General features: G+C 44.9%; 1 protein-coding gene and 1 long non-coding RNA gene across 6 annotated transcripts in view; one reads left to right on the forward strand and one right to left on the reverse strand.

Moving 5' to 3' along the window:
* The window catches only part of LOC125089981 (uncharacterized), a 38,770-nt gene that overhangs the window by 7,623 nt on the left and 7,685 nt on the right, over positions 1 to 23,462 (forward strand). The gene's annotated exons all lie outside the window — the stretch shown is intronic.
* Positions 1,927 to 22,094, reverse strand: LOC125089972 (uncharacterized). 5 transcript variants are annotated; one of them, XM_047712513.1, is made up of 4 exons: positions 21,705 to 22,094; positions 21,526 to 21,584; positions 11,256 to 11,401; positions 1,927 to 2,636 (listed from the first exon to the last, which is right to left on the reverse strand). In XM_047712513.1, exons 1-4 carry the CDS (start codon positions 21,987 to 21,989, stop codon positions 2,401 to 2,403), a joined length of 726 nt encoding a protein of 241 aa, XP_047568469.1. In that variant the 5' UTR covers positions 21,990 to 22,094; the 3' UTR covers positions 1,927 to 2,400. The 5 variants fall into 5 exon arrangements, with proteins under 5 accessions (XP_047568469.1, XP_047568468.1, XP_047568467.1 ...); XM_047712512.1 differs by having other exon boundaries at positions 21,669 to 22,093; XM_047712511.1 differs by having other exon boundaries at positions 11,256 to 11,411; positions 21,524 to 21,584; positions 21,669 to 22,093.

The raw sequence follows: 23,462 nt of genomic DNA on the forward strand, positions 1-23,462 counted from the left end.
GGTTTGATCATCTGTATTTCTTTTACCATTTAATTTTTATCTAACAGATACTGCTTATATATTATCCTGGTATTGCTTAATTGTCGATGAGAATGAGTAAAGAAAGTCCTTCCCTTAAAACTCACACGAATTCAAGAAACAGCCACCATCTCAATATCCTACCTCTGCTTGCCAGCATTTTGTGTACCCACCACAGCCACACAGAGGCTGCAAGTCAGCTGGCCAGACGCCAGCTTCACCTCCGGACCCACTGTTATCACAACTGTTATCACATTAATTATAAGTTAATGAAGCCATTTATCTTCTCCAATAAACGGAAAGCACATCAGACAGTCCCTCTTCCCTCTGTAGAGACAAATCCTGGCATTTCTTAGTTGCCATAATTTGATTGTTCAGGATTAGACACATTCTGGTTTATATGCAAAAAAGTTTGCAGGAGATGTGGCTGATGTTCTGTTCATGGTTTATTAAAACCTCAGGAAGACCTCAGCCCCCTCCCCAGGGAAACTCAGTAAAGGTCTCCTTGTGCAGCCACATTCTGGCCTGGCAGGTGACCCAGGAAGGCAGGGAGGGAAAAGAGAGAGGATGTCCCTACTTGCCAACCAGAAGGCACCTCTCAATAATTAACGGGGAAAGGATCACTTCCTTCCAAACCTGGAACCCCTTGCATTGCAACACACCCCAGTCATGTTTACTTCTAAGTCTGACATCTCAAAAAACAGAAAAATAAAAAAGTTCTTTCTAGCAAAAAAATACACCATCTGCTTGTGAAAAATCTTTGCTCAGCAATGTCATGTCAACACCCAAAGTGGGTTAATAACTAGCCCGGAACAGATGGTTTCTTTTTATAATTAGTGGGTCCCCCCACCAAGACTTCCTCCTCAGATGCCTCCATGCCCTGCTGGCAGCCCCCTGCTGTTTCCTGGCCACCATGCTACCACTGCCCAGCCAGCCAGTGCCCTGCCAGGCCCAGGGAGCTAGCCTACAGCCAGCCCTCTGCTCAAGACAGGGCCCCCTCACCTTCTGCTGAGAACCAGCAATGGGGTCTGGGAAGCTTTCAAGACCACCTGGAAAGATGGGCACCAGCAAGTGACCCCAGTCTTGTCTCCCCCACTAGCAAAGAAAAAATAATCAACCCAAGATGTCAGTAATCACCCATCAAATCAATAAAAGTCGAAGACACTATCATCCCATTCCTGGTGAAGATGCAGTGAGATTGTACCCCAAACCCTGTGGCAGGGAGAACAAGTTATCTACAGTCAACATCTAGAATGAATTTTGACTGAATATAACAACCTTAACGAATATTGCATACTTTTTAATACAGCAATTTCACTTGGAGGAATCTAGCCAAAAGACTATCTATGAGAGCCTAAAATACAAACAGAATGTTAAAACAAAACTGTTCACTGCAACAATGGAAACCACACCTACCATAGGGTAGGGCTCAGTAGGATGGGATATTATACAGCCACGACACATATTTACAAGGACTTTCAAATTACATCATCAATGTTATTTAATGTTAACTGGTAAAAGCAGTTGAAGTGGTCTAAACAGGAAGAATGAAAATATGTTGGAAAAGCACATACACAGCTAAATGTTTGCAAGAAACAGACATTGCAACATAGTGTGTTAAGAATGATTTCCTGAGTGGTAAAATTTGTAGCAGTTTCATTATCCTCTTCTCAATTGCTCTCAGCTTTCATCAGTAAACACTGACAAATAAAAGGAAATGAATGTTTTTCAAAGACTATTTAAAAACCAAGTTAACCCTAACTCTGGGGAGGGTCTGGGGAAGAGTTCATGCTGGAGGAAGCCTTGCTTTTCCATTTTTACCACCTGGAGGGTTATAAGTTTTGCACCAGGCTCTTATTACCTATTCAAAAATGAATAAGTAAATAGTTTGCCAAGGAGTCACAAAAGTAAGAATACTAAAACTACAGGAGCCAAGAGGAGAACATGAGGGGATATCCAGGAAAGTGTTTTCACCTCCTGGGGGAGACAGGACTTGAGGTCCAGCCTGTCCTCTCAAGCTGAGCACCCATTACAGTCACCCCAGGACCCAGATAGTGCACACTGACTTCACTCAGCAAGATCTGCTCTATCTGACCCAAAATGCTCAAGTTGGGTCAGGGTTTTTCCCAAGAATGAAGGTAGGCCAGACAGGGGAGGGACTTCAGTGGGCACCAGGGCAGGACCACTGACTAGGACCCCGTGTTCCCTGGGTCTGGGAGGGTTGGACCCAAGCCATGAGCAATGAATGGGTGAGACCTCCCCCAACTCCCAATCACCTCTATGAGTCAGGAAAACCATCAAAATGGCCCACCACCCTGTGAAGAATCATCTAAAAGAGACCCCTGCTTTCTAGAAATAGCTTTGAAATCAATGTACTGGACTTCAGCCTTTGAGGCACTTTTCCAGCATGGCCAGCAGCTGCTTCTTCAGGGCCTCACTGCCCATGACCAGTGTGGTCAGATCTTTGCTGTCCCTCCACTTCAGGTGCTTGAGGATGGCCCTGGCTTCATTATAGAGCTTTTGCTTCTTATCAGGCGGCAGCTCCATTATGGTTTGAGGAATTGGTTTGAACTGTCCGCTTATCATCCATGTACCTAAGAGATCCCCAACAGCACCCCCTAGAAAACAAGGAAGGTTCAATTAGTTGGTTCAATGTGTGCTCTTTCTGGGAGCACGTCCACTACCGTGATGAGTGAACACATTCACCCACAGGCCAGAATGGGCTCGGCTTCGTGCCTACTCCACCCCTTGGTGAGGGGGCAAGGGTTTCTGGGGTCCTTGTTCCATTTGGCTCAGATAACTGACACCCAACATGCCCTTCCCTAAGCTGTGCACTCAACAGATGCAGCATAAAGCATCTCCCACCGCACAGCTCTGAGAACTGAAATCTTCTCCAGGGCCTTCAGGTTTCCTGCTTCCCACAAAACTCTCTCATCTTAAAAGACAGAGCTGAGAAGTCAGTGCATTTGAAAGGAGAATCATCTCAGTGGTGAGGCTGAGTTTTCTTCATAATATGCACTTTGCCCCTGAACATTGGAAATTTTCAGTGAAATCCTATGGTTAAGGGACATTGTGGACAGAAAAGGAGACCTTAACTCTGGAAGCAACTGTTTTTCATGCCAGCCCTCCAGAGTGGTATGATGATAACTATCAAATAGAGCTTACTCAACTATTTCTCTTCCTGTGACCCCGAAAGGGCATAACCGTTATTTTGAAGTGTAAATTTATGATCGATTTAAGGTGTATGATTTTGGGACTTGAGGCCCTATGTCAATGGAAAGTTCTTTCTCAGCAGGTGGGATGTAGGTTTGCTACAGGAAGGTGCCCTGGGGCAGGGGTCTCCAACTCAAGTGCCTTCAGGGGGCAGGCTATAGATGAAAGGAATGAAGAAGCATGAGTGAGTCTGTGGGTGATGGTGAGCGGGGTCCCTGTCTAAATGGGCAGTGGCACTGTTTTTCAACAGAATGCTCAAAGTCCTAGGCTCAGCAATCAGACAACAGCAAAAAAAAAAAAAAGAGGAGACATTCAAATTGGCAAAGAAGAAGTCAAACTCTCACTCATTCAGGATGACATGATACTTTATGTGGAAAAACCCCAAAGATGGTACCCCCAAGTTTCCTAGGGCTTACACAGCTGTTCAGCAACATAGCAGGATACAAAATGAATGCACAGAAAACAGTTACATTTCTCTACACCAACAATGAGCCTAAAGAAATAGAAATTAAGGAATCAATCCCATGTACAATTGCACCAAAACCATAAGACACCTAGGAATAAACTGAACCAAAAAGGTAAAGGATCTGTACTCTAAAAACTCCATAACACTTATGAAAGAAATTGAGGAAGACACAGAAAGATAGAAAAACATCTCACACTCATGGATTAGAAGAACAAATATTGTTAAAATGTCTACATTGTCCAGAGCAATCTACATATTCAATGCAATCCCTATCAAAATACCATCGACATTGTTCACAGAGGCGGAACAATCAATCCTAAAATTTGTATGGAACCAGAAAAGACCCTGGATATCCATAGTAATGTTCCAAAGAATGCCAATGCTGGGGGCATCAGAATGTCTGACTTCAAACTATATTACAAAGCTGGGATCATCAAGACAGCATGGTACTGGCACAAAAACAAACACATAGACCAATGGAACAGAATAGAGAGTCCAGAAATGAACCCTCAATTCTATGGTCAACTAATCTTTGACAAAGCGGGGAAGAATACTCAATGGAAAACATAGTGTCTCTTAAATAAATAGTGCTGGGAAAATTGGATACCCACATGTAGAAGAATGAAAATGAAAAATTCTCTTAACCCTACCCAAACGTAAACTCAAAATGGATGAAAGACCTCAATGTGAGACAAGAATCCATCAAAATCTTAGAGAAGAACATAGGCAGGAAACTCTTTGACCTCAACCATGTCAACTTCTTCCTAGACACATCTCCAATGTCAAAGGAAACAAAAGCAGAAATGAAGTATTGGGACTTCTTCAATATAAAAAGCTTCTGCACAACAAAGGAAACCATCAGCAAAACTAAAAGGCAACCTACAGAATGGTAGAGGATATTTATATATGACCCTACAGACTGATATCCAAGATCTATAAAGAACTTCTCAAACTCAACCCTTAAAGAACAAATATAATCCACTCAAAAGAAATGGGCAGAAGGTATGAGCAAATATTTCTCAAAAGAAAACACACAAATGGCCAACAGACACATGAAGAAATGTTCCACATCATGTGGCATCAGGGAAATATAAGTTGAAACTAAAATGACCAAGACCAGTCAGAATGGCTAAAATTAACAAGGCAGGAAACAACAAATGTTTGAGATGAGGAGGAGAAAGGGGAAAACTTCTACACTGTTGGTGGCAAGGCAATCTGTTAAAGCCACTCTGGAAAACGGTATGGAGGTTCCCAAAGAAGTTAAAAATACAGCTCCAATATGACCCAAAAATTGCACCACTGGGTATTTATCCCAAAGATACAGATGTACTGAAAATAAGGAGCAGCTGCACCCCAATGTTCATTGCAGCAATGTATAGACACACACACACACACACAATGGAATGTTAGCCATCAGAGAGGATGAATACTTACTATTTACACCCACATGGATGTAACTTCAGGGTATTATGCTAAGTGAAATAAGTGAATTAGAGAAAGACATATATCGTATGGTTTAACACATATGCGGGCTATAAAAAACAGTGCAGAGAACCATAAGGGAAGGTAGTGAAACCTGAACAGGAAGAAAAAGAAAGGGAGCAGGCCAGGAGAGACTCTTAATTATGGGAAACAAATGAAGTATTACTAAAGGGGAGGTAGTTAGGGTGTGAGGTAACTAGGTGATGGGCATTAACAAGGCAGAGGTTGTGATGAGCACTGGGTGTTATATGCAACTGGTTAATTGTTGAACACTACATCTGAAGATAATGATGTACTCTATCTATCTATTTAAATTGAATTTAAATAGAAATAAAAAATAAAGGAGCAGTGGCTACCTCTTGACAGTTCATTGCTACTACACAGAATGCAAGATGTATATCCTGAGAAGTCTCATGACTATTAAATATTGATATCAGATATTAATAGATGCAACCCAGCTGGACTTAGGGACTCTCTTTGAAAAAGCAGAGTGTGGAAAGGGGAGACATTGAGTTCAAAATGGACAAACCTGGCAAACACCACCTTAACCAGGTGATCAAGGTGTCCATCACCAGGAAGGACGGTGGATGTCACATGTCCCTAAAATGGTGCTATGAGACAGGTGCTCCCCCTCTGTCTGTGGTATGATTTCCCAAGGTACACAACCCCAGGATAAGCATGATAAAACATCAGGCCGACCCAAACGGAGAAGCATTCTACAAGTACCTGTCCGGTACTCCTCAACAGTACCAGATCATGAAAAAAGCCAAGTCTGAGGAACTGTCACAGAGCCTGGGAGACTAAGGAGACCTGAGGATTAAATGCACTGTGATCTCTTGAGCTGGATTCTGGGAAAGATCTTAAGACAAATGAAAAGATCTTAATGCCAAAACTGGAAAAGTACAAATAAAGTCTGGAGACCAGTTGTTAGTGATCCCAGTGTTGACTTCATAGTTTTCATAAGTGCACCTTGGTGGTAACGTTACGGGAACTGGGTGAGGGATATCTAGGCATTCTCTGCACAGTCTCAGCAATGTGTCTGTAATTCTACTACTATTGCAAAATTGAAGGTTTATCTGACAGAATAGAGCCCAGGCCAGAGAGAGCCCAGTTGTGGGCCGGACCCCGCCAACAGGCAGCAAAACCTGAACCCACTCAGGAAGCCAAGGGTGGAGGCATCTGGAAACACACAGCTCCCCTGGGGGTGGGCCCGGGCCAGCATCAGGCCCAGGAGACTGAAGACTGGCCCTGGTCAGCCTTCTGCTCTGCTCCAAAAGAAGGGAGGATTTAGGGAGGGAAAACCAGTCATTTACAGGTTTTACTGAACTTTCCCCATGACTCCCATGAAGCACTTTGTGCCAACAAGAAATGTACTCATCTGCACTAAACCAATATTTGATTTAGAACAACACTTCATGCAAAAAGTCATCAAGATCAAAAGCTTCTGCACAGCAAAGGAAACAGTCAACAAAACAAAGAGTCAACCCACGGAATGGGAGAAGATATTTGCAAATGACAGTACAGACAAAAGGTTGATATCCAGGATCTATAAAGAACTCCTCAAACTCAACACACATAAAACGAACAATCATATCAAAAAATGAGCAGAAGATATGAACAGACACTTCTCCAATGAAGACATACAAATGGCTCTCAAACACATGAAAAAATGTTCATCATCACTAGCCATCAGGGAGATTCAGATTAAAACCACATTGAGATATCACCTTACACCAGTTAGAATGGCCAAAATTAGCAAGACAGGAAACAACATGTGTCAGAGGGGATGTGGAGAAAGGGGAACCCTCTTACACTGTTGGTGGGAATGCAAGTTGGTGCAGCCACTTTGGAGAACAGTGTGGAGATTCCTCAAGAAATTAAAAAGAGAGCTTCCCTATGATCCTGCCATTGCACTACTGGGTATTTACCCCAAAGATACAGATGTAGTGAAAAGAAGGGCCATCTGTACCCCAATGTTTATAGCAGCAATGGCCACAGTCGCCAAACTGTGGAAAGAACCAAGATGCCCTTCAATGGACGAATGGATAAGGAAGATGTGGTCCATATACACTATGGAGTATTATGCCTCCATCAGAAAGGATGAAATCCCAACTTTTGTAGCAACATGGATGGGACTGGAAGAGATTATGCTGAGTGAAATAAGTCAAGCAGAGAGAGTCAATTATCATATGGTTTCACTTATTTGTGGAGCATAACAAATAGCATGGAGGACAAGGGGAGTTAGAGAGGAGAAGGAAGTTGAGGGCAATTGAAAGGGGAGGTGAACCATGAGAGACTATGGACTCTGCAATCTAAGGGTTTTGAGGGGGTGGGAGGTGGGAGGTTGGGGGAACCAGGTGGTGGGTATTAGAGAGGGCAGAGATTACATGGAGCACTGGGTGTGGTGCAAAAACAGTGAATACTGTTACACTGAAAAGAAATAAAAAATTTAAAAAAATAATATGATAGGGAAAAAAATAAAAATAAATAAAAAGTGAAAAAAAAAAAAGTCACCAGCAATATCGACCAGCAAATTACTAGCTCTTTGGACAAGAGAAAATTCCCTGGTTTTCTGGGTAAAATGATGCTCCACCCACGACTAGTGGCTTCAGGTAGCAAATTCCCGGATTCTCCTGGCAGAAGTCCTGTTCTCTATCAGATTTGACAGAATCCGCATAAGATATGTGCTCCCACAATGGCATCTGGGAACAGCTATAGGATAAATGATCCCACCAAGCCCTCCCTTGAGCACATTAGTTGTGGGTGGGGGACAAAGATGTAGAATGTCACTGAGGAAGAAGTCCATGGCCACATTTCCTCCCTCACTGGCTGCCCATTGGATGTTGAGAAACTGAATTCAGGACTCACTAATTCACAGGTGGGAAAGGGACATGTACAGGTGGAAGGTCTGGGGCCACCCACACACTGATTTACTCCCCAGTGTGAGCTCTGCATCACAAAATGTCCTTGAACGCCAATCCTGCCATAGAAAGGCAGAACAAGGCAGGAAGCCATGCCAGGAGCCAGAAACAGAAGCCAACCTGGGCAGACAGGCAGTCACCTCCCCAGCCTGTGTTCATGGGAGGACTGAAGGATGTACTGTGAGCTCTCCCACGTCTCCAGCACAGGCTGGCTGGCACAGAGCAGGCATTCAGTTATGTATCTGCTGAGCCCAGTGTGGCAGACCATGCCTTTGCTGCTCCCCTGTGCTGCAGGGTCCATCTGAGGCACCTCACCGGAGGTGTAATCCAGCCCCTCCTCATGTCAGACCCACACAGCAGCCCGCTCTCTGATGCCACCCTGGCCCAAGGGGAAGACCACACCAGAATTCTTCCTACTCCTAAGACAAAGGAGGCAACCCTTCCTAGCTTCAAGAAATGATGGGAAAAATCAGCCAAATCTCCCTTCATAGCCCAAAACTGGCTCTCAAGTAGAAGCAGGTGGCAAAAACGGGGACAGGGATGGCCACCTAGGAGAGTTTGCTGCTTTTGCTGCATTAGACTGTTGGTTTCAGAATGGGGTGGTCTCCATGAATGAGCTCATGTGAAATGGCCAGACTGCATCTGCTCCTAGGAGGTGCTCAGCACCTCCCAGCTTCCTCCCTGCTTCCCCTCTGCAGTGACATACAATGGTGACGGGGGAGGAGACCATCCAAAGGACCCAGGACACCCTGATGTCTTCAGAGGCTGGACACATTCCTGAGAGGAGAGGCGCCCTCCAGGTCTGCATCACTCACATGCCATTTACAAGGATGGCCTGCATTTCAGAGACCTTCACACTCAGAAGCCTGTGTTTTCTTTTCTTTTTTTTTCTTCTAAGAAGCTTTATTTTTTTAATTGTATTATGTTAGTCACCATACAATACATCATTAGTTTGATGTAGTGTTCCAAGATTCATTGTTTGCATATAACACCCAGTGCTCCATGCACTTCGTGCCCTCCTTGATACCCACGACCAGGCTCAACCAGCCCCATTCCCCTCCCCTAAAACCCTCAGTTTGTTTCTTAGAGACCACAGTCTCTCATGGTTCATCTCCCCCTCTGACTCTCCCTGCCTTCACTTTTCCTTTCCTTCTCCTAATGTCTCCGTGTTCTCCCTTATGTTCCACAAGTAGGTGAAACCATATATTATTGACTCTTTCTGCTTGACTTACTTAACTCAGCATAATCTCCTCCAGTCCCACTCATATTGATGCAAAAATTGGGTATTTATCCTTTCTAATGGCTGTGTAATATTCCATTATATATATATATATATATATATTTGTGTGTGTGTGTGTGTGTGTGTGTGTGTGTGTGTAAGGACCTATTTAGCCAGAGCAACTCCATCTTGGTTAAAAGCCATTTTGTTGTTTGTGCAGTAAAACTTAAACTGACCCTGCCCCCTCGCCCCCCCAGAGGAACTTACTTAGAAAAAAGTCTGGGAAACCAGTAAAATATGGTCAGCTAGTTCCTAATAACAGAGCCCAGAATACAAGGCCATGTTGGCCAGTTCTTGATAACAGAGCCCAGAATACAAGGATGAGTCAGGCCAGATGGAGACATCCAAACAGTAAGAAACATACATACTTTTTCCCTAACCACCAAAGAATGTAAACCCCGCTGTTTGGGCACCAACCTTGAGCACCAATTCTGACCAGAGTAATAGGTTAGTTCAAACAGCCACTATAGGTAAATTGTAATTCAATTGGCCACCTGTGTGTGACCTAACATGACTACAATCTCATTGGCCACCTCTGTGTGGCCAGACTTTTGCTCTATAAAAGGTAGTCTGTAAGATGGGGAGGGGTCGCTCTCTTCAGAGGCAGCCCTGACCGGTCAGTCAGTCAATTCTTTTTTTTTTTTTAATATTTTATTTATTTATTTGACAGACAGAGATCACAAGTAGGCAGAGAGGCAGGCAGAGATAGAGGAGGAAGCAGGCTCTCCACTGAGCAGAGAGCCCGATGCGGGGCTCGATCCCAGGACCCTGGGATCATGACCTGAGCCGAAGGCAGAGGCTTAACCCACTGAGCCACCCAGGCGCCCCCAGTCAGTCAATTCTTGAGCCTGTAAGCTGGAGGTGGTCGCTCTCTTCGGAGATGGCCCTGGCCGGTCAGTCTGACTTCTAATGCTTAGCATAGAATAGAGCTTTGCATAACTTTCACCTTGTCTCAGTCTCCTTCCCCTGGCCAATCAGTCTGATTTCTAATACTTGGCATAAATAGAGCTTTAAATAACTTTTACTTTGTCTCAGTCTCATTTCGTTTAATAACGGACCTAACGATATGGACCACATCTTCTTTATCCATTCGTCTGGTGAAGGTCATCTCAGCTCTTTCCACACTCTGGCTCTTGTGGACACTGCTGCGGTACAGATTGGGGTACACTGATGTACATTGGGGTACAGATGGCCCTTCTTTTCACTACATCTGTATCTTTGGGGTAAATACTTAGCAGTGCCATTGCAGGGTCATAGGGTAGCTCTATTTTTAATTTTTGAGGAAACTCCACACTCTTTTCCAAAGTGGCTGCACCAACTTGCATTCCCACCAACAGTGTAAGACTGTTCCCTTTCCCCATATCCTCTCCAACACTTGTTTCCTGCCCTGTTAATTTTTGCCAATCTAACTGGTGTAAGGTAGCTTCTCAGTGTGGTTTTGATTTGAATTTCCCTGATGGCTAATGATATTAAACATTTTTTTCATGTGTCTGCTAGCCATTTCTATGTGTTTTCTGTTTTAAATTATTTTTATTTATTTATTTGACAGAGAAAGAAACAGCTAGAGAAGAAAAACAGCAGAGGGAGTGGGAGAGGGAGAAGCAGGCCCCCTATAGAGCAGGGAGCCCAATGTCGGGCTCGATCCCAGGACCCTGGGATCATGACCTGAGCCAACGGCAGATGCTTAATGACTGAGCCACCCAGGTGCCCTTCTATGTGTTTTCAATAGGATGAATTAGGGACACAAAGATCATGTCACAGAAGCAACTGCAACTCAGCAAACATGTCCCACAGGACAGAAATTTTTGTGAGGTCTCTGTGGTTTCAAAGTCTTTTATTACAACACCCCCAAGACTGGCTGTCCTGCAAGGCTTACCAACAGCAGCTCCAGGTGGGCCTCTGACCGGATCACCGATTACTCCACGCACAGTTGGTTCCAAGCTCCCCTTCTTTTCCCTCTGCTCAGTGATGCAGCACAGCAGCTTCATGACATCTTCCACCTTGAGAGGTTTCTTGGTGAGCCTCGAAGGAAGCATTTCAAAGAGAAAGCTTTAATGAGTGTCAGAGTATTTGCACCCAAATGTCACTCTTGCTAGAGTTTGAAGGACAGCTTCATGCAGAGAACAGGAGCTCTGCTGTATGTGAACCGACAGTACCCAGCAATGTGATGGGTTCCTTGTCACAGAGGAAGTCGGGGAGCCACTAGTTAATAAGCACACAGAACCCGCAGAGGGACAGAGGTCTTCTTTGCCCTCTGCATAACTTCTCATGACAGATTACGGAACAAGTTCAGGCACAAGCTGCAGTGGTTCATCACAAGTGAGGCAAGTGTGCCCTTTCTCATGTCTGTGGCCTTCCTGCTGGCTCAGGCACCCCCAGGGCACAGAGCCTGGAAAAGGGCAGATTGTCCCAGCCTCGAGTCCTCTGTCATGTGACAGGCCAACCGAGCTCATGCCAAGCCCAAGAAGGGGAAAATACTGGGCTCCATGACTACCCTGGCCTGTGCCCACACCTGCCCTGTGACCCTGAGCCGAGCATCAGATTCCTCACCTGTAAAGGGAGATAAGCCACCTTCCAGCTGGATTCTGGAAAGGTCTGAGGGGAATGGATGCAAAGTACCTGTGGTGAGTCTGGAAAACGTGGCCCTGAGAACCGATGGCTCTAAATGAATATTCTGTTACTGATACACACCACTGGCTTTTCTGTAAGCAACCCCTCCTAACCCCCATCCAGTTCTGCATGGGGGATAGTAAAGGTAGGGACAGGATGGCCCTAAGAATGACCAGTAAGATGGAACAACCAGAGAATAAAATAAACCAAAGAATTCCAGAGGTTTGCATGTGTTTGCATAGACAGACAGATGGACCTTTGGAACAATGTCCTTTGAACAATTTTCGGTGGTCAGGAAACTGTTATCCACACTGGTGGGAAACTGACAGGCACACAGGGCAAAGGCGGGGTGGGCTCTGCCCCAGGGTCAGTGGGTATGGAGAGCCACAACACTGAGGGGACACCTGACAGGACCCAGAACCCAAATCAAAGTGGCCATGAGCTGGTGCTTCTCCTCTTGGCTTCAACTGGACCCAAAGCTGGAAGGGCACTTTCTTTCCTTCACTCCCCTTTTCATGCAAGCAGTCCCTAAAGGATCTTGACACAGTTTGGGGCAGACCCTTTGCTCAAGAACTCTTGGTTACATCTCCTTTTGACCCAAGGAAAATCCAGAACCAGACACTCCTCTAGAAATCATCTTCTCAATCCTGGGGGAGAATTTTGAGCCCCTAGAACAAGTCTGTAGGTCTACATGATCACCACAGTCAGGGTTCAGAACCTCTCCGCCATTCCAGAAAGATAATTAGTGTCCTGGGCTCTGGCTCCTGCCATGTTCTAAATCAGTGATTCTCCATAAGTGCACCCCACTTTGGACAGCAAGACCCTAAGAAAGCATGACCCAGACATCAGACATCGGCTCCTTAGTCCTCGAGTTCAGAAAGTGCAAACAAGCATCCCCTAAAAGTGTTTGTTTGACCATGTGGGGTATAGAGGCCATGATGGGGCCAGGCCTGCAGGGATGCTCAAGGGATAGGAGGAGAAGTCAGGAGTGCCTGCCCCCACTCTGGCACCATGTGTCCTGGACCTGCCAGCACACCACTAAGCTTCCTGTCCCTTTGCTCACTGCTAGCAACCCCTTGCAGGGAATGGAATATCTGTCCATTATCCTGGGAAAAGGAGAGATGAAGCTTGGATCTGGGAAGGCCCCTCTGGGGGCTGCAGTGAGTTTCCCATTTCCAGGCACATGAAGACCCCAAGCATGGTCTTTAAGGCTGGCTCCCTGGCCAGGGCACTCTGCCCAGACACCACTCCTAAAACAGGGTTTCTGCACAATTATTGACCTGTACTTGGAAACACTTTCTGCAGGGCAAGAAAATGTGTGGAAAGGAAGCAGGAAACAGCCATTTTACACTCTGGTCCATCAAAGAACCTAGCTTCCCACCTGCTCTGAATGACTTCATACAAACCCAGAGGGGCTAATTAAACATCATCATGCAAAGACTACTTACTTCCAACCTCCTCTCAGCCCAGGCAGAGCAGCCAAGGCAGGAGCCCTGGGCTCTGTAGACCTGGAGGGCCAGCAGGTGGCCTGGTGTGTGGGAGGGCACGAGAGGCCCACCTCTGGCTGGGTTCAACAGCTTCACACCACAGAAAGATGTGGCACTGTGGCTGCCTCAATGCAAGACAGAGCTGGTTTAATTTCTGTGTGAAAATCACTTTAGACTTTAGAGCATCAACAGACTCTTGTGGAAGAAAGGTTTGTCACCCCATCTCCTGAGTCCTTGCTGGAAAGGCCACCCTTCTGACTTCTCAGGGATTGCCAGATTGAGGAAGGAAGCCAGTCCTGCTTCCCTCCCACTCCAAGCTTGCTTTTGTCTGTGAGCAGCAAGAAAGCCAGGAAGGAGGGAGGAGGGAGGAAGAGTATTCTGAAGGGGACAGACTTCAGAGGGTGGGAATGGACTCTCCCCTCCCCATATCACACCTATTTCAGAATCAGATTTGTCCACAACATGGGCTCTGGTCACAGAAAGCCCATCTGCCAGCCACAGGGAAGGCAAATGCCAACCTGAAGCCCTGGTTTCTTGCAAGTACCAGGCTGGTCTGCTGATGACATCAGGTTCTTGGGAAGAGGGAAATGAACCCATCTCTGAGACTGCAGCCTGGCTTTTTGAGATAGACCAGATTGTTAGAGAGCAGGGAGAGGAAGGCTTCAGAGCTAATGGAGACCCACATGCACTGTGTTAAAAAAAAAAATTGGAAAAGCAGAGCCTCTTAAGGAGTCAGAGTGATCTTGCTCACCTGCCATCCTCAGTACTTTCTACTTCTCTGTTGAATTTATGAAACTCCTCTGCATGGCTTGGCTCTTGCAAGCCTTGTGTCCCCACTTCTGTAGGTCTGCTCCAAAGGTCCCATGTGGGACCCACTAGCACTTTCGGATATGCCCACAGACTTTTTTTTTTTATAAACATATATTTTTATCCCCAGGGGTACAGGTCTGCGAATCACCAGGTTTACACACTTCACAGCACTCACCATAGCACATACCCTCCCCAATATCCATAACCCCACCCCCCCTCTCCCAACCCCCCTCCTCCCATCAACCCTCAGTTTGTTTTGTGAGATTAAGAGTCACTTATGGTTTGTCTCCCTCCCAATCCCATCTTGTTACATTTATTCTTCTACCCCCTTAACCCCCCATGTTGCATCTCCTCTCCCTCATATCAGGGAGATCATATGATAGTTGTCTTTCTCCGATTTTGCTAAGCATGATACCCTCTAGTTCCATCCATGTCGTCGCAAATGGCAAGATTCCATTTCTTTTGATGGCTACATAGTATTCCATTGTGTATATATACCACATCTTCTTTATCCATTCGTCTGTTGATGGACATCTAGGTTCTTTCCATAGTTTGGCTATTGTAGACATTGCTGCTATAAACATTCGGGTGCACGTGCCCCTTCGGATCACTACGTTTGTATCTTTAGGGTAAATACCCAGCAGTGCAATTGCTGGGTCATAGGGTAGTTCTATTTTCAACATTTTGAGGAACCTCCATGCTGTTTTCCAGAGTGGTTGCACCAGCTTGCATTCCCACCAACAGTGTAGGAGGGTTCCCCTTTCTCCGCATCCTCGCCAGCATCTGTCATTTCCTGACTTGTTCATTTTAGCCATTCTGACTGGTGTGAGGTGATATCTCATTGTGGTTTTGATTTGTATTTCCCTGATGCCGAGTGATATGGAGCACTTTTTCATGTGTCTGTTGGCCATCTGGATATCTTCTTTGCAGAAATATCTGTTCATGTCCTCTGCCCATTTCTTGATTGGATTATTTGTTCTTTGGGTGTTGAGTTTGCTAAGTTCTTTATAGATTTTGGACACTAGCCCTTTATCTGATATGTCATTTGCAAATCTCTTCTCCCATTCTGTCAGTTGTCTTTTGGTTTTGTTCACTGTTTCCTTTGCTGTGCAAAAGCTTTTGATCTTGATAAAATCCCAAAAGTTCATTTTTGCCCTCGCTTCCCTTGCCTTTGGTGATGTTCCTAGGAAGATGTTGCTGTGGCTGAGGTCGAAGAGGTTGCTGCCTGTGTTCTCCTCAAGGATTTTGATGGATTCCTTTCTCACATTGAGATCCTTCATCCATTTTGAGTCTATTTTCGTGTGTGGTGTAAGGAAATGATCCAATTTCATTTTTCTGCATGTGGCCGTCCAATTTTCCCAACACCATTTATTGAAGAGGCTGTCTTTTTTCCATTGGACATTCTTTCCTGCTTTGTCGAAGATGAGTTGACCATAGAGTTGAGGGTCCATTTCTGGGCTCTCTATTCTGTTCCATTGATCTATGTGTCTGTTTTTTTGCCAGTACCATGCTGTCTTGATGATGACAGCTTTGTAATAGAGCTTGAAGTCCGGAATTATGATGCCACCAACTTTGGCTTTCTTTTTCAATATTCCTTTGGCTATTCGAGGTCTTTTCTGGTTCCATATAAATTTTAGGATTATTTGTTCCATTTCTTTGAAAAAAATGGATGGTACTTTGATAGGAATTGCATTAAATGTGTAGATTGCTTTAGGTAGCATAGACATTTTCACAATATTTATTCTTCCAATCCAGGAGCATGGAACATTTTTCCATTTCTTTGTGTCTTCCTCACATTCCTCAATTTCTTTCATGAGTACTTTATAGTTTTCTGAGTATAGATTCTTAGTCTCTTTGGTTAGGTTTATTCCTAGGTATCTTATAGTTTTGGGTGCAATTGTAAATGGGATGGACTCCTTAATTTCTCTTTCTTCTGTCTTGTTGTTGGTGTAGACAAATGCAACTGATTTCTGTGCATTGATTTTATATCCTGACACTTTACTGAATTCCTGTACAAGTTCTAGCAGTTTTGGAGTGGAGTCTTTTGGGTTTTCCACATATAGTATCATATCATTTGCAAAGAGTGATAGTTTGACTTCTTCTTTGCCGATTTGGATGCCTTTAATTTCCTTTTGTTGTCTGATTGCTGAGGCTAGGACTTCTAGTACTATGTTGAATAGCAGTGGTGATAACGGACATCCCTGCCGTGTTCCTGACCTTAGTGGAAAAGCTTTCAGTTTTTCTCCATTGAGAATGATATTTGCCGTGTGTTTTTCATAGATGGCTTTGATAATATTGAGGTATGTGCCCTCTATCCCTACACTTTGAAGAGTTTTGATCAGGAAGGGATGTTGCACTTTGTCAAATGCTTTTTCAGCATCTATGGAGAGTATCATATGGTTTTTGTTCTTTCTTTTATTAATGTGTTGTATCACATTGATTGATTTGCGGATGTTGAACCAACCTTGCAGGCCTGGAATAAATCCCACTTGGTCGTGGTGAATAATCCTTTTTATGTACTGTTGAATCCTATTGGCTAGTATTTTGGTGAGAATTTTTGTATCTGTGTTCATCAAGGATATTGGTCTGTAGTTCTCCTTTTTGATGGGATCCTTGTCTGGTTTTGGGATCAAGGTGATGCTGGCCTCATAAAATGAGTTTGGAAGTTTTCCTCCTATTTCTATTTTTTGGAACAGTTTCAGGAGAATAGGAATTAGTTCTTCTTTAAATGTTTGGTAGAATTCCCCCGGGAAGCTGTCTGGCCCTGGGCTTTTGTTTGTTTGGAGATTTTTGATGACTGTTTCAATCTCCTTACTGGTTATGGGTCTGTTCAGGCTTTCCATTTCTTCCTGGTTCAGTTCTGGTAGTTTATATGTCTCTAGGAATGCATCCATTTCTTCCAGATTGTCAAATTTGCTGGCGTAGAGTTGCTCATAGTATGTTCTTATAATTGTCTGTATTTCTTTGGTGTTCGTTGTGATCTCTCCTCTTTCATTCATGATTTTATTTATTTGGATCCTTTCTCTTTTCTTTTTGATAAGTCTGGCCAGGGGTTTATCAATCTTATTAATTCTTTCAAAGAACCAGTTCCTCGTTTTGTTGATTTGTTCTATTGTTTTTTTGGTTTCTATTTCATTGATTTCTGCTCTGATCTTTATGATTTCTCTTCTCCTGCTGGGTTTAGGCTTTCTTTCTTGTTCTTTCTCCAGCTCCTTTAGGTGTAGGGTTAGGTTGTGTACCTGAGACCTTTCTTGTTTCTTGAGAAAGGCTTGTACCGCTATATATTTTCCTCTCCGGACTGCCTTTGTTGTGTCCCACAGATTCTGAACCGTTGTGCTTTCATTATCATTTGTTTCCATAAATTTTTCCAATTCTTCTTTAATTTCCTGGTTGACCCATTCACTCTTTAGAAGGATGCTGTTTAGTCTCCATGTATTTGGGTTCTTTCCAAATTTCCTCTTGTTATTGAGTACTAGCTTCAGAGCATTGTGGTCTGAAAATATGCAGGGAATGATCCCAATCTTTTGATACCGGTTGAGACTTGATTTAGGACCAAGAATGTGATCTATTCTGGAGAATGTTCCATGTGCACTAGAGAAGAATGTGTATTCTGTTGCTTTGGGATGAAATGTTCTGAATATATCTGTGATGTCCATCTGGTCCAGTGTGTCATTTAAGCCCTTGATTTCCTTGTTGATCTTTTGCTTGGATGATCTGTCCATTTCAGTGAGGGGGGTGTTAAAGTCCCCTACTATTATTGTATTCTTGTCGATGTGTTTCTTTGATTTTGTTATTAATTGGTTTATATAGTTGGCTGCTCCCACATTAGGGGCATAGATATTTAAAATTGTTAGATCTTCTTGCTGGACAGTTGCTTTGAGTATGATATAGTGTCCTTCCTTATCTCTTATTATAGTCTTTGGCTTAAAATCTAATTGATCTGATATAAGGATTGCCACTCCTGCTTTCTTCTGATGTCCATTAGCATGGTAAATTCTTTTCCACCCCCTCACTTTAAACCTGGAGGTGTCTTCGGGTGTAAGATGAGTTTCTTGTAGGCAACATAGAGATGGGTTTTGTTTTTTTATCCATTCTGATACCCTGTGTCTTTTGATTGGGGCATTTAGCCCATTAACATTCAGGGTAAGTATTGAGAGATATGAATTTAGTGCCATTGTATTGCCTGTAAGGTGACTGTTATTGTATATTGTCTCTGTTTCTTTCTGATCTACTACTTTTAGGGTCTCTCTTTGCTTAGAGGACCCCTTTCAATATTTCCTGTAGAGCTGGTTTGGTATTTGCAAATTCTTTCAGTTTTTGTTTGTCCTGGAAGCTTTTAATCTCTCCTTCTATTTTCAATGATAGCCTAGCTGGATATAGTATTCTTGGCTGGATGTTTTTCTCATTTAGTACTCTGAATATATCATGCCAGCTCTTTCTGGCCTGCCAGGTCTCTGTGGATAAGTCTGCTGCCAATCTAATATTTTTACCATTGTATGTTACAGACTTCTTTTCCCGGGCTGCTTTCAGGATCTTTTCTTTGTCACTAAGACTTGAAAATTTTACTATTAGGTGACGGGGTATGGACCTATTCTTATTGATTTTGAGGGGGGTTCTCTGAACCTCCTGGATTTTGATGCTTGTTCCCTTTGCCACATTGGGGAAATTCTCTCCAATAATTCTCTCCAACATACCTTCTGCTCCCCTCTCTGTTTCCTCTTCTTCTGGAATCCCAATTATTCTAATGTTGTTTCGTCTTATGGTGTCACTTATCTCTCGAATTCTCCCCTCGTGGTCCAGTAGCTGTTTGTCCCTCTTTCACTCAGCTTCTTTATTCTCTGTCATTTGGTCTTCTATATTGCTGATTCTTTCTTCTGCCTCATTTATCCTAGCAGTGAGAGCCTCCATTTTTGATTGCACCTCATTAATAGCTTTTTTTATTTCAACTTGGTTAGATTTTAGTTCTTTTATTTCTCCAGAAAGGGCTTTTATATCTCCCGAGAGGGTTGCTTTAATATCTTCCATGCCTTTTTCAAGCCCGGCTAGAACCTTGAGAATCGTCATTCTGAACTCTATATCTGACATATTACCAATGTCTGTATTGATTAGGTCCCTAGCCTTTGGTACTGCTTCTTGTTCTTTTTTTTGTTGTGAATTTTTCCGCCTTGTCATTTTGTCCAGATAAGAGTATATGAAGGAGCAAGTAAAATACTAAAAGGGTGGCAACAATCCCAGGAAAATATGCTTTAGCCAAATCAGAAGAGATCCCAAATCATGAGGGGGAAGAAAGGGGATAAAAAGGGGTTCAGAAAGAAAAAAAAAACTATTAAAAAAAGAAAGCCGATAAAAAATATAAAAAGAAAAATATATATATATATATTAGATAAACTATTTAAAAAACGTTAAAAAGAAAACGATAAAAGTTAAAAAAATTTAGCAGAAGAAGAGAAAAAAAATTGAAAAAGAAAAAAAATTTAAATTAACTGCAAGGCTAAAGAATCATGGGGAGAAAGCCATGAGTTCCATGCTTTGCTTTCTTCTCCTCTGGATTTCCACCGTTCTCCTTGGTATTGAAACTGCACTCCTTGGTAGGTGAACTTGGTCCTGGTTGGGTTTCTCATTGATCTTCTGGGGGAGGGGCCTGTTGTAGTGATTCTCAAGGGTCTTGGCCCCAGGCGGAGTTGCACCGCCCTTACCTGGGGCCGGGCTGAGTAATCTGCTTGGGTTTGCTGGGTTTGCTTTCGGGAGCTTTTGTTCCCTGAGCACTTTCTGTAGAATTCTGGAAGACGTGAATGAAGATGGCGGCCTCCCGGTCTCCGGCCCAGAGGAGCCGAGAGCCCGGGGCCCCACTCCTCAGTGCGCCCTCAGAGAACAGCGCCCAATTACTCCCGTCACTCTGGCCTCCGGCTGTGCTCCGAGCTGACCGAGCCTGCGACCGGTTCAAGGTAACCCCGAGTTTAGAGCTCACTCCTCGGCTCTGTCTCTGTAGCCAGCTTCCCCGTTCTAATACCGGTAAGCTCTGCGACACTCAGTCACCCCCGATCCTTCTGTGACCCTGTGGGACCTGAGGCCGTGCTGACCCTACTGGGCTTCACCCCAGTTAAGCCTCTGGAGCCATGTCCCTCAGCGGAACAGACTTTTAAAAGTCCCGATTTTGTGCTCCGTTGCTCCGCCACTCGCCGGGAGCCGGCCCCTCCCCCGCGGTCTATCTTCCCGTCGCTTTGGATTCACTTCTCTGCCAGTCCTACCTTTCAGATAGTGGTTGATTTTCTGTTTCTAGAATTGCTGCTCTTCTTCTCTTCAATCTCCCATTGGATTTGTAGGTGTTTGCAATCTTTAGATAAGCTATTTAGCTGATCTCCCGCTACCTGAAGTAGTCTCAGCTGCTACTTCTCCGCCATCTTGACTCTTACTTCGCCCACAGACTTTTCAATGACTGAAGTGTTGCCAGTATTTAAAAACCAGATTTAACGTACACCTGATTTCTGATTTCTCTTGAAAAATCAAAAGAACACTTTCCCATAGACACAGAGGCCAAAGCTAAGCAGGTCCTGGCAGGGCAACCTTACCTGAGCAGAGGCCCTTAAACAGGTCATCTGCAACCTCTCAAAGTCCCCCTGCTTCCTCTTTTAAAGGCTAAAGAAGCCACCAGTCCCCACCACAGGATTGTCCCCTCCGAGATCCCTAACATCCATTCCTGATCATCTCTAAACTTTATCTTCAGGGCGAGGCCAGGGGTGGTGACACACAGGGTATCCTAGGACTCCATCCCGGATTTGTAACACCTGCCGCCCCACCCACGCACCTGGGAGGCAGACGAGGGTGACGCACACCCTGGGTTACTGAAGATGGCACATACATGAAGGTAACTCAAGAGGTCTTACACACTCTGCTGGGTGCCAGGGCCCTGAGTCCCGCTGCCTGGTTTGTAACCCCAGCTGGGCTGCTTCTGCTTACTTCTGGAGTGACATCAGCCTCTCCCTGTCTCAGTGTCTTCTTGTGGGAAATGAATACCTTAGCGACATGGATCCGGCTCCGCGCCCCACCTCACCTGCACCACACCCGTGCACCCAGCCCTTCACCTGCTGGGATGCGACCCCTGGCGCCAGGAAGACCTAAGGACTGGCTTCTCCGGCCCCACCCAGGGTCTCCTAGCCCCGTGGCTGCCCCAGAGTGCAGACCCACTCCCTGACGCCTTCCGGCTCGCCCACGCAGGAGGGCCTTCTGGTCCCCACTCACCGTGGCACCAATGCCACCACTACTATCACCACCACTGCTGCTGCCACTGCCGCTGCCGCCTTCATCCTCTCTGCCGCTATCTCCGCTGCTGCAGCCGCTGCCGCCTTCATCCTCTCTGCCGCTATCTCCGCTGCCGCTGCCGCCTTCATCCTCTCTGCCGCTGCCTCCACTGCCGCTGCCGCCTTCATCCTCTCTGCCGCTGCCTCCACTGCCGCTGCCGCTGCCGCCTGCATCCTCTCTGCCGCCAACTCCGCTACCATGGTCCTCCTGGCGGCTACCACCACAGCCACTACCGCCACCACTGCCACCACTATGGCCACCAGCACCACTACCCTCACAGACAGGCTGTGCTGCTTTGGCGCCTTCACCTTCACTCGATGCTTCTCTGACTTCGGCTTGCTGGCCAGGTGTTGCCTAGGACCTGGAGACTGAGGGCTCCTGGGAAGCCTCTCCTGAGGGTCCATCTCCAGCCCTCTACCACACACGTTTTATCTGGGCTTCCCTTGCACCTTCCTGAAGCTGGAGGAGGCCTCTCTCTTTGGTTTCGATTCAGTATCTCTGACCCTTGGGCCTAAGGAAGCTCCTCCGCCTCTTCATTGGGCTTGAGGGAGAGCCCAGCAACACACGGAAGCTTAAGGTGCTAAGTTAATGTTTGCTGAATATATGGGCCAAAGTCCAACATAGGCTGTCCCGCATCTGCTGCAGCAGCACAGGCCTCTGGGTGGGGGGGTTTGAGAGGCTAAGCACTGGCTTCACTCCTAGGGTTCCAACAGAAGGTGGATTCCAGCTTCCAGGACAAAGCTGAGGTTGGGGAACCTCTTGGGAGGGGGCAGAGCTGTGTGTGGTGGGCTTGCAGGCAGTCCTTCAGAGGGAGCATGGAGACGATTCCCTCCCCATCCCGCACCCCAAAACACACACACACATAGGCTGGCCTTGAACCATCTGAAATCTGAAAAAGGTTTTGGGGGCTTTCTATGAACTAGCCCACTTAATCCTGACACTGTCCTCCCACCTAGGTATGGTTGCCACTGCAGTATTACAGAAAGCTACAAGAGGTTGGTCTGCCCAAGGCCACCCAGGTAGGGAGTATCAAGGTCCACACTCTAACTTGGGTCCACCTGGCTCAAAGTCCTCACTGGGCCTCTTTCACACACAGTCTTTTTGTTTCATTTTCTTCTCTTCCCTCCTTTTAATGGGAAAGTACTTTGGGAGTATATATGCCACATATACACACACATATATACACCATAATATTCAACATATAAATATGCACACACATTGCTGAATTCCTGTATCAGTTCTAGCAATTTTGGGGTAGAGACTTTTGGGTTTTCTACATACACATCATGTATCTGCAAAGAGTGAGAGTTTGACTTCTTTGCTTATTTGGATGCATTTTATTGCTTTTTGTTATCTGATTGCTGAGGATAGAATTTTTGGTACTAAGTTGAACAATAGTAGTGACGGTAAACATCTTTGTAGTATTCTTTTTTCCCACTTTTTAAAAATTTTTTATTATGTTATGTTAGTCACCATACATCATTAGATTTTGATGTAGTGTTCTAAGATTCATTGTTTATGTATAATACCCAGTGCTCCATGCAATTTGTGCTCTCCTTAATACCCACCACCAGGCTCACCCATTCCCCCCTCCCCTCTAAAATGCTCAGTTGGTTTCTGGAGTCCACAATCTCTCATGGTTCATCTCCCCTCCAATTCCCCCCCTTCACTTTTCCTTTCCTTCTCCTAATGTCCTCCATGTTCTTCCTTATGTTCCACAAGTAAGTGAAACCATATGATAATTGGCTTTTTCTGCGTGACTTATTTCACTGAGTATAATCTCCTCCAGTCCGATCCATATTGATGCAAAAGTTGGGTATTCATCTTTTCTGGAGGCTGAGTAATATTCCATTGCATATATGGACCATATCTTCTCA

The sequence above is a fragment of the Lutra lutra genome, chromosome 17 (assembly GCF_902655055.1).
Source record: "Lutra lutra chromosome 17, mLutLut1.2, whole genome shotgun sequence".
Classification (NCBI taxonomy): Eukaryota; Metazoa; Chordata; class Mammalia; order Carnivora; family Mustelidae; genus Lutra; species Lutra lutra.

Coding starts and splice junctions, on each gene's coding strand:
- LOC125089972 (XM_047712509.1), bottom strand. CDS start 21,989: ATGGACCCTCAGGAGAGGCTTCCCAGGAGCCCTCAGTCTCCAGGTCCT. Junction 11,414..21,525: donor GTGGTGGCATTGGTGCCACG/GTGAGTGGGGAC, acceptor TCTCTTTGAAAT/GCTTCCTTCGAGGCTCACCA. Junction 2,637..11,255: donor CCCACCTGGAGCTGCTGTTG/GTAAGCCTTGCA, acceptor CTTGTTTTCTAG/GGGGTGCTGTTGGGGATCTC.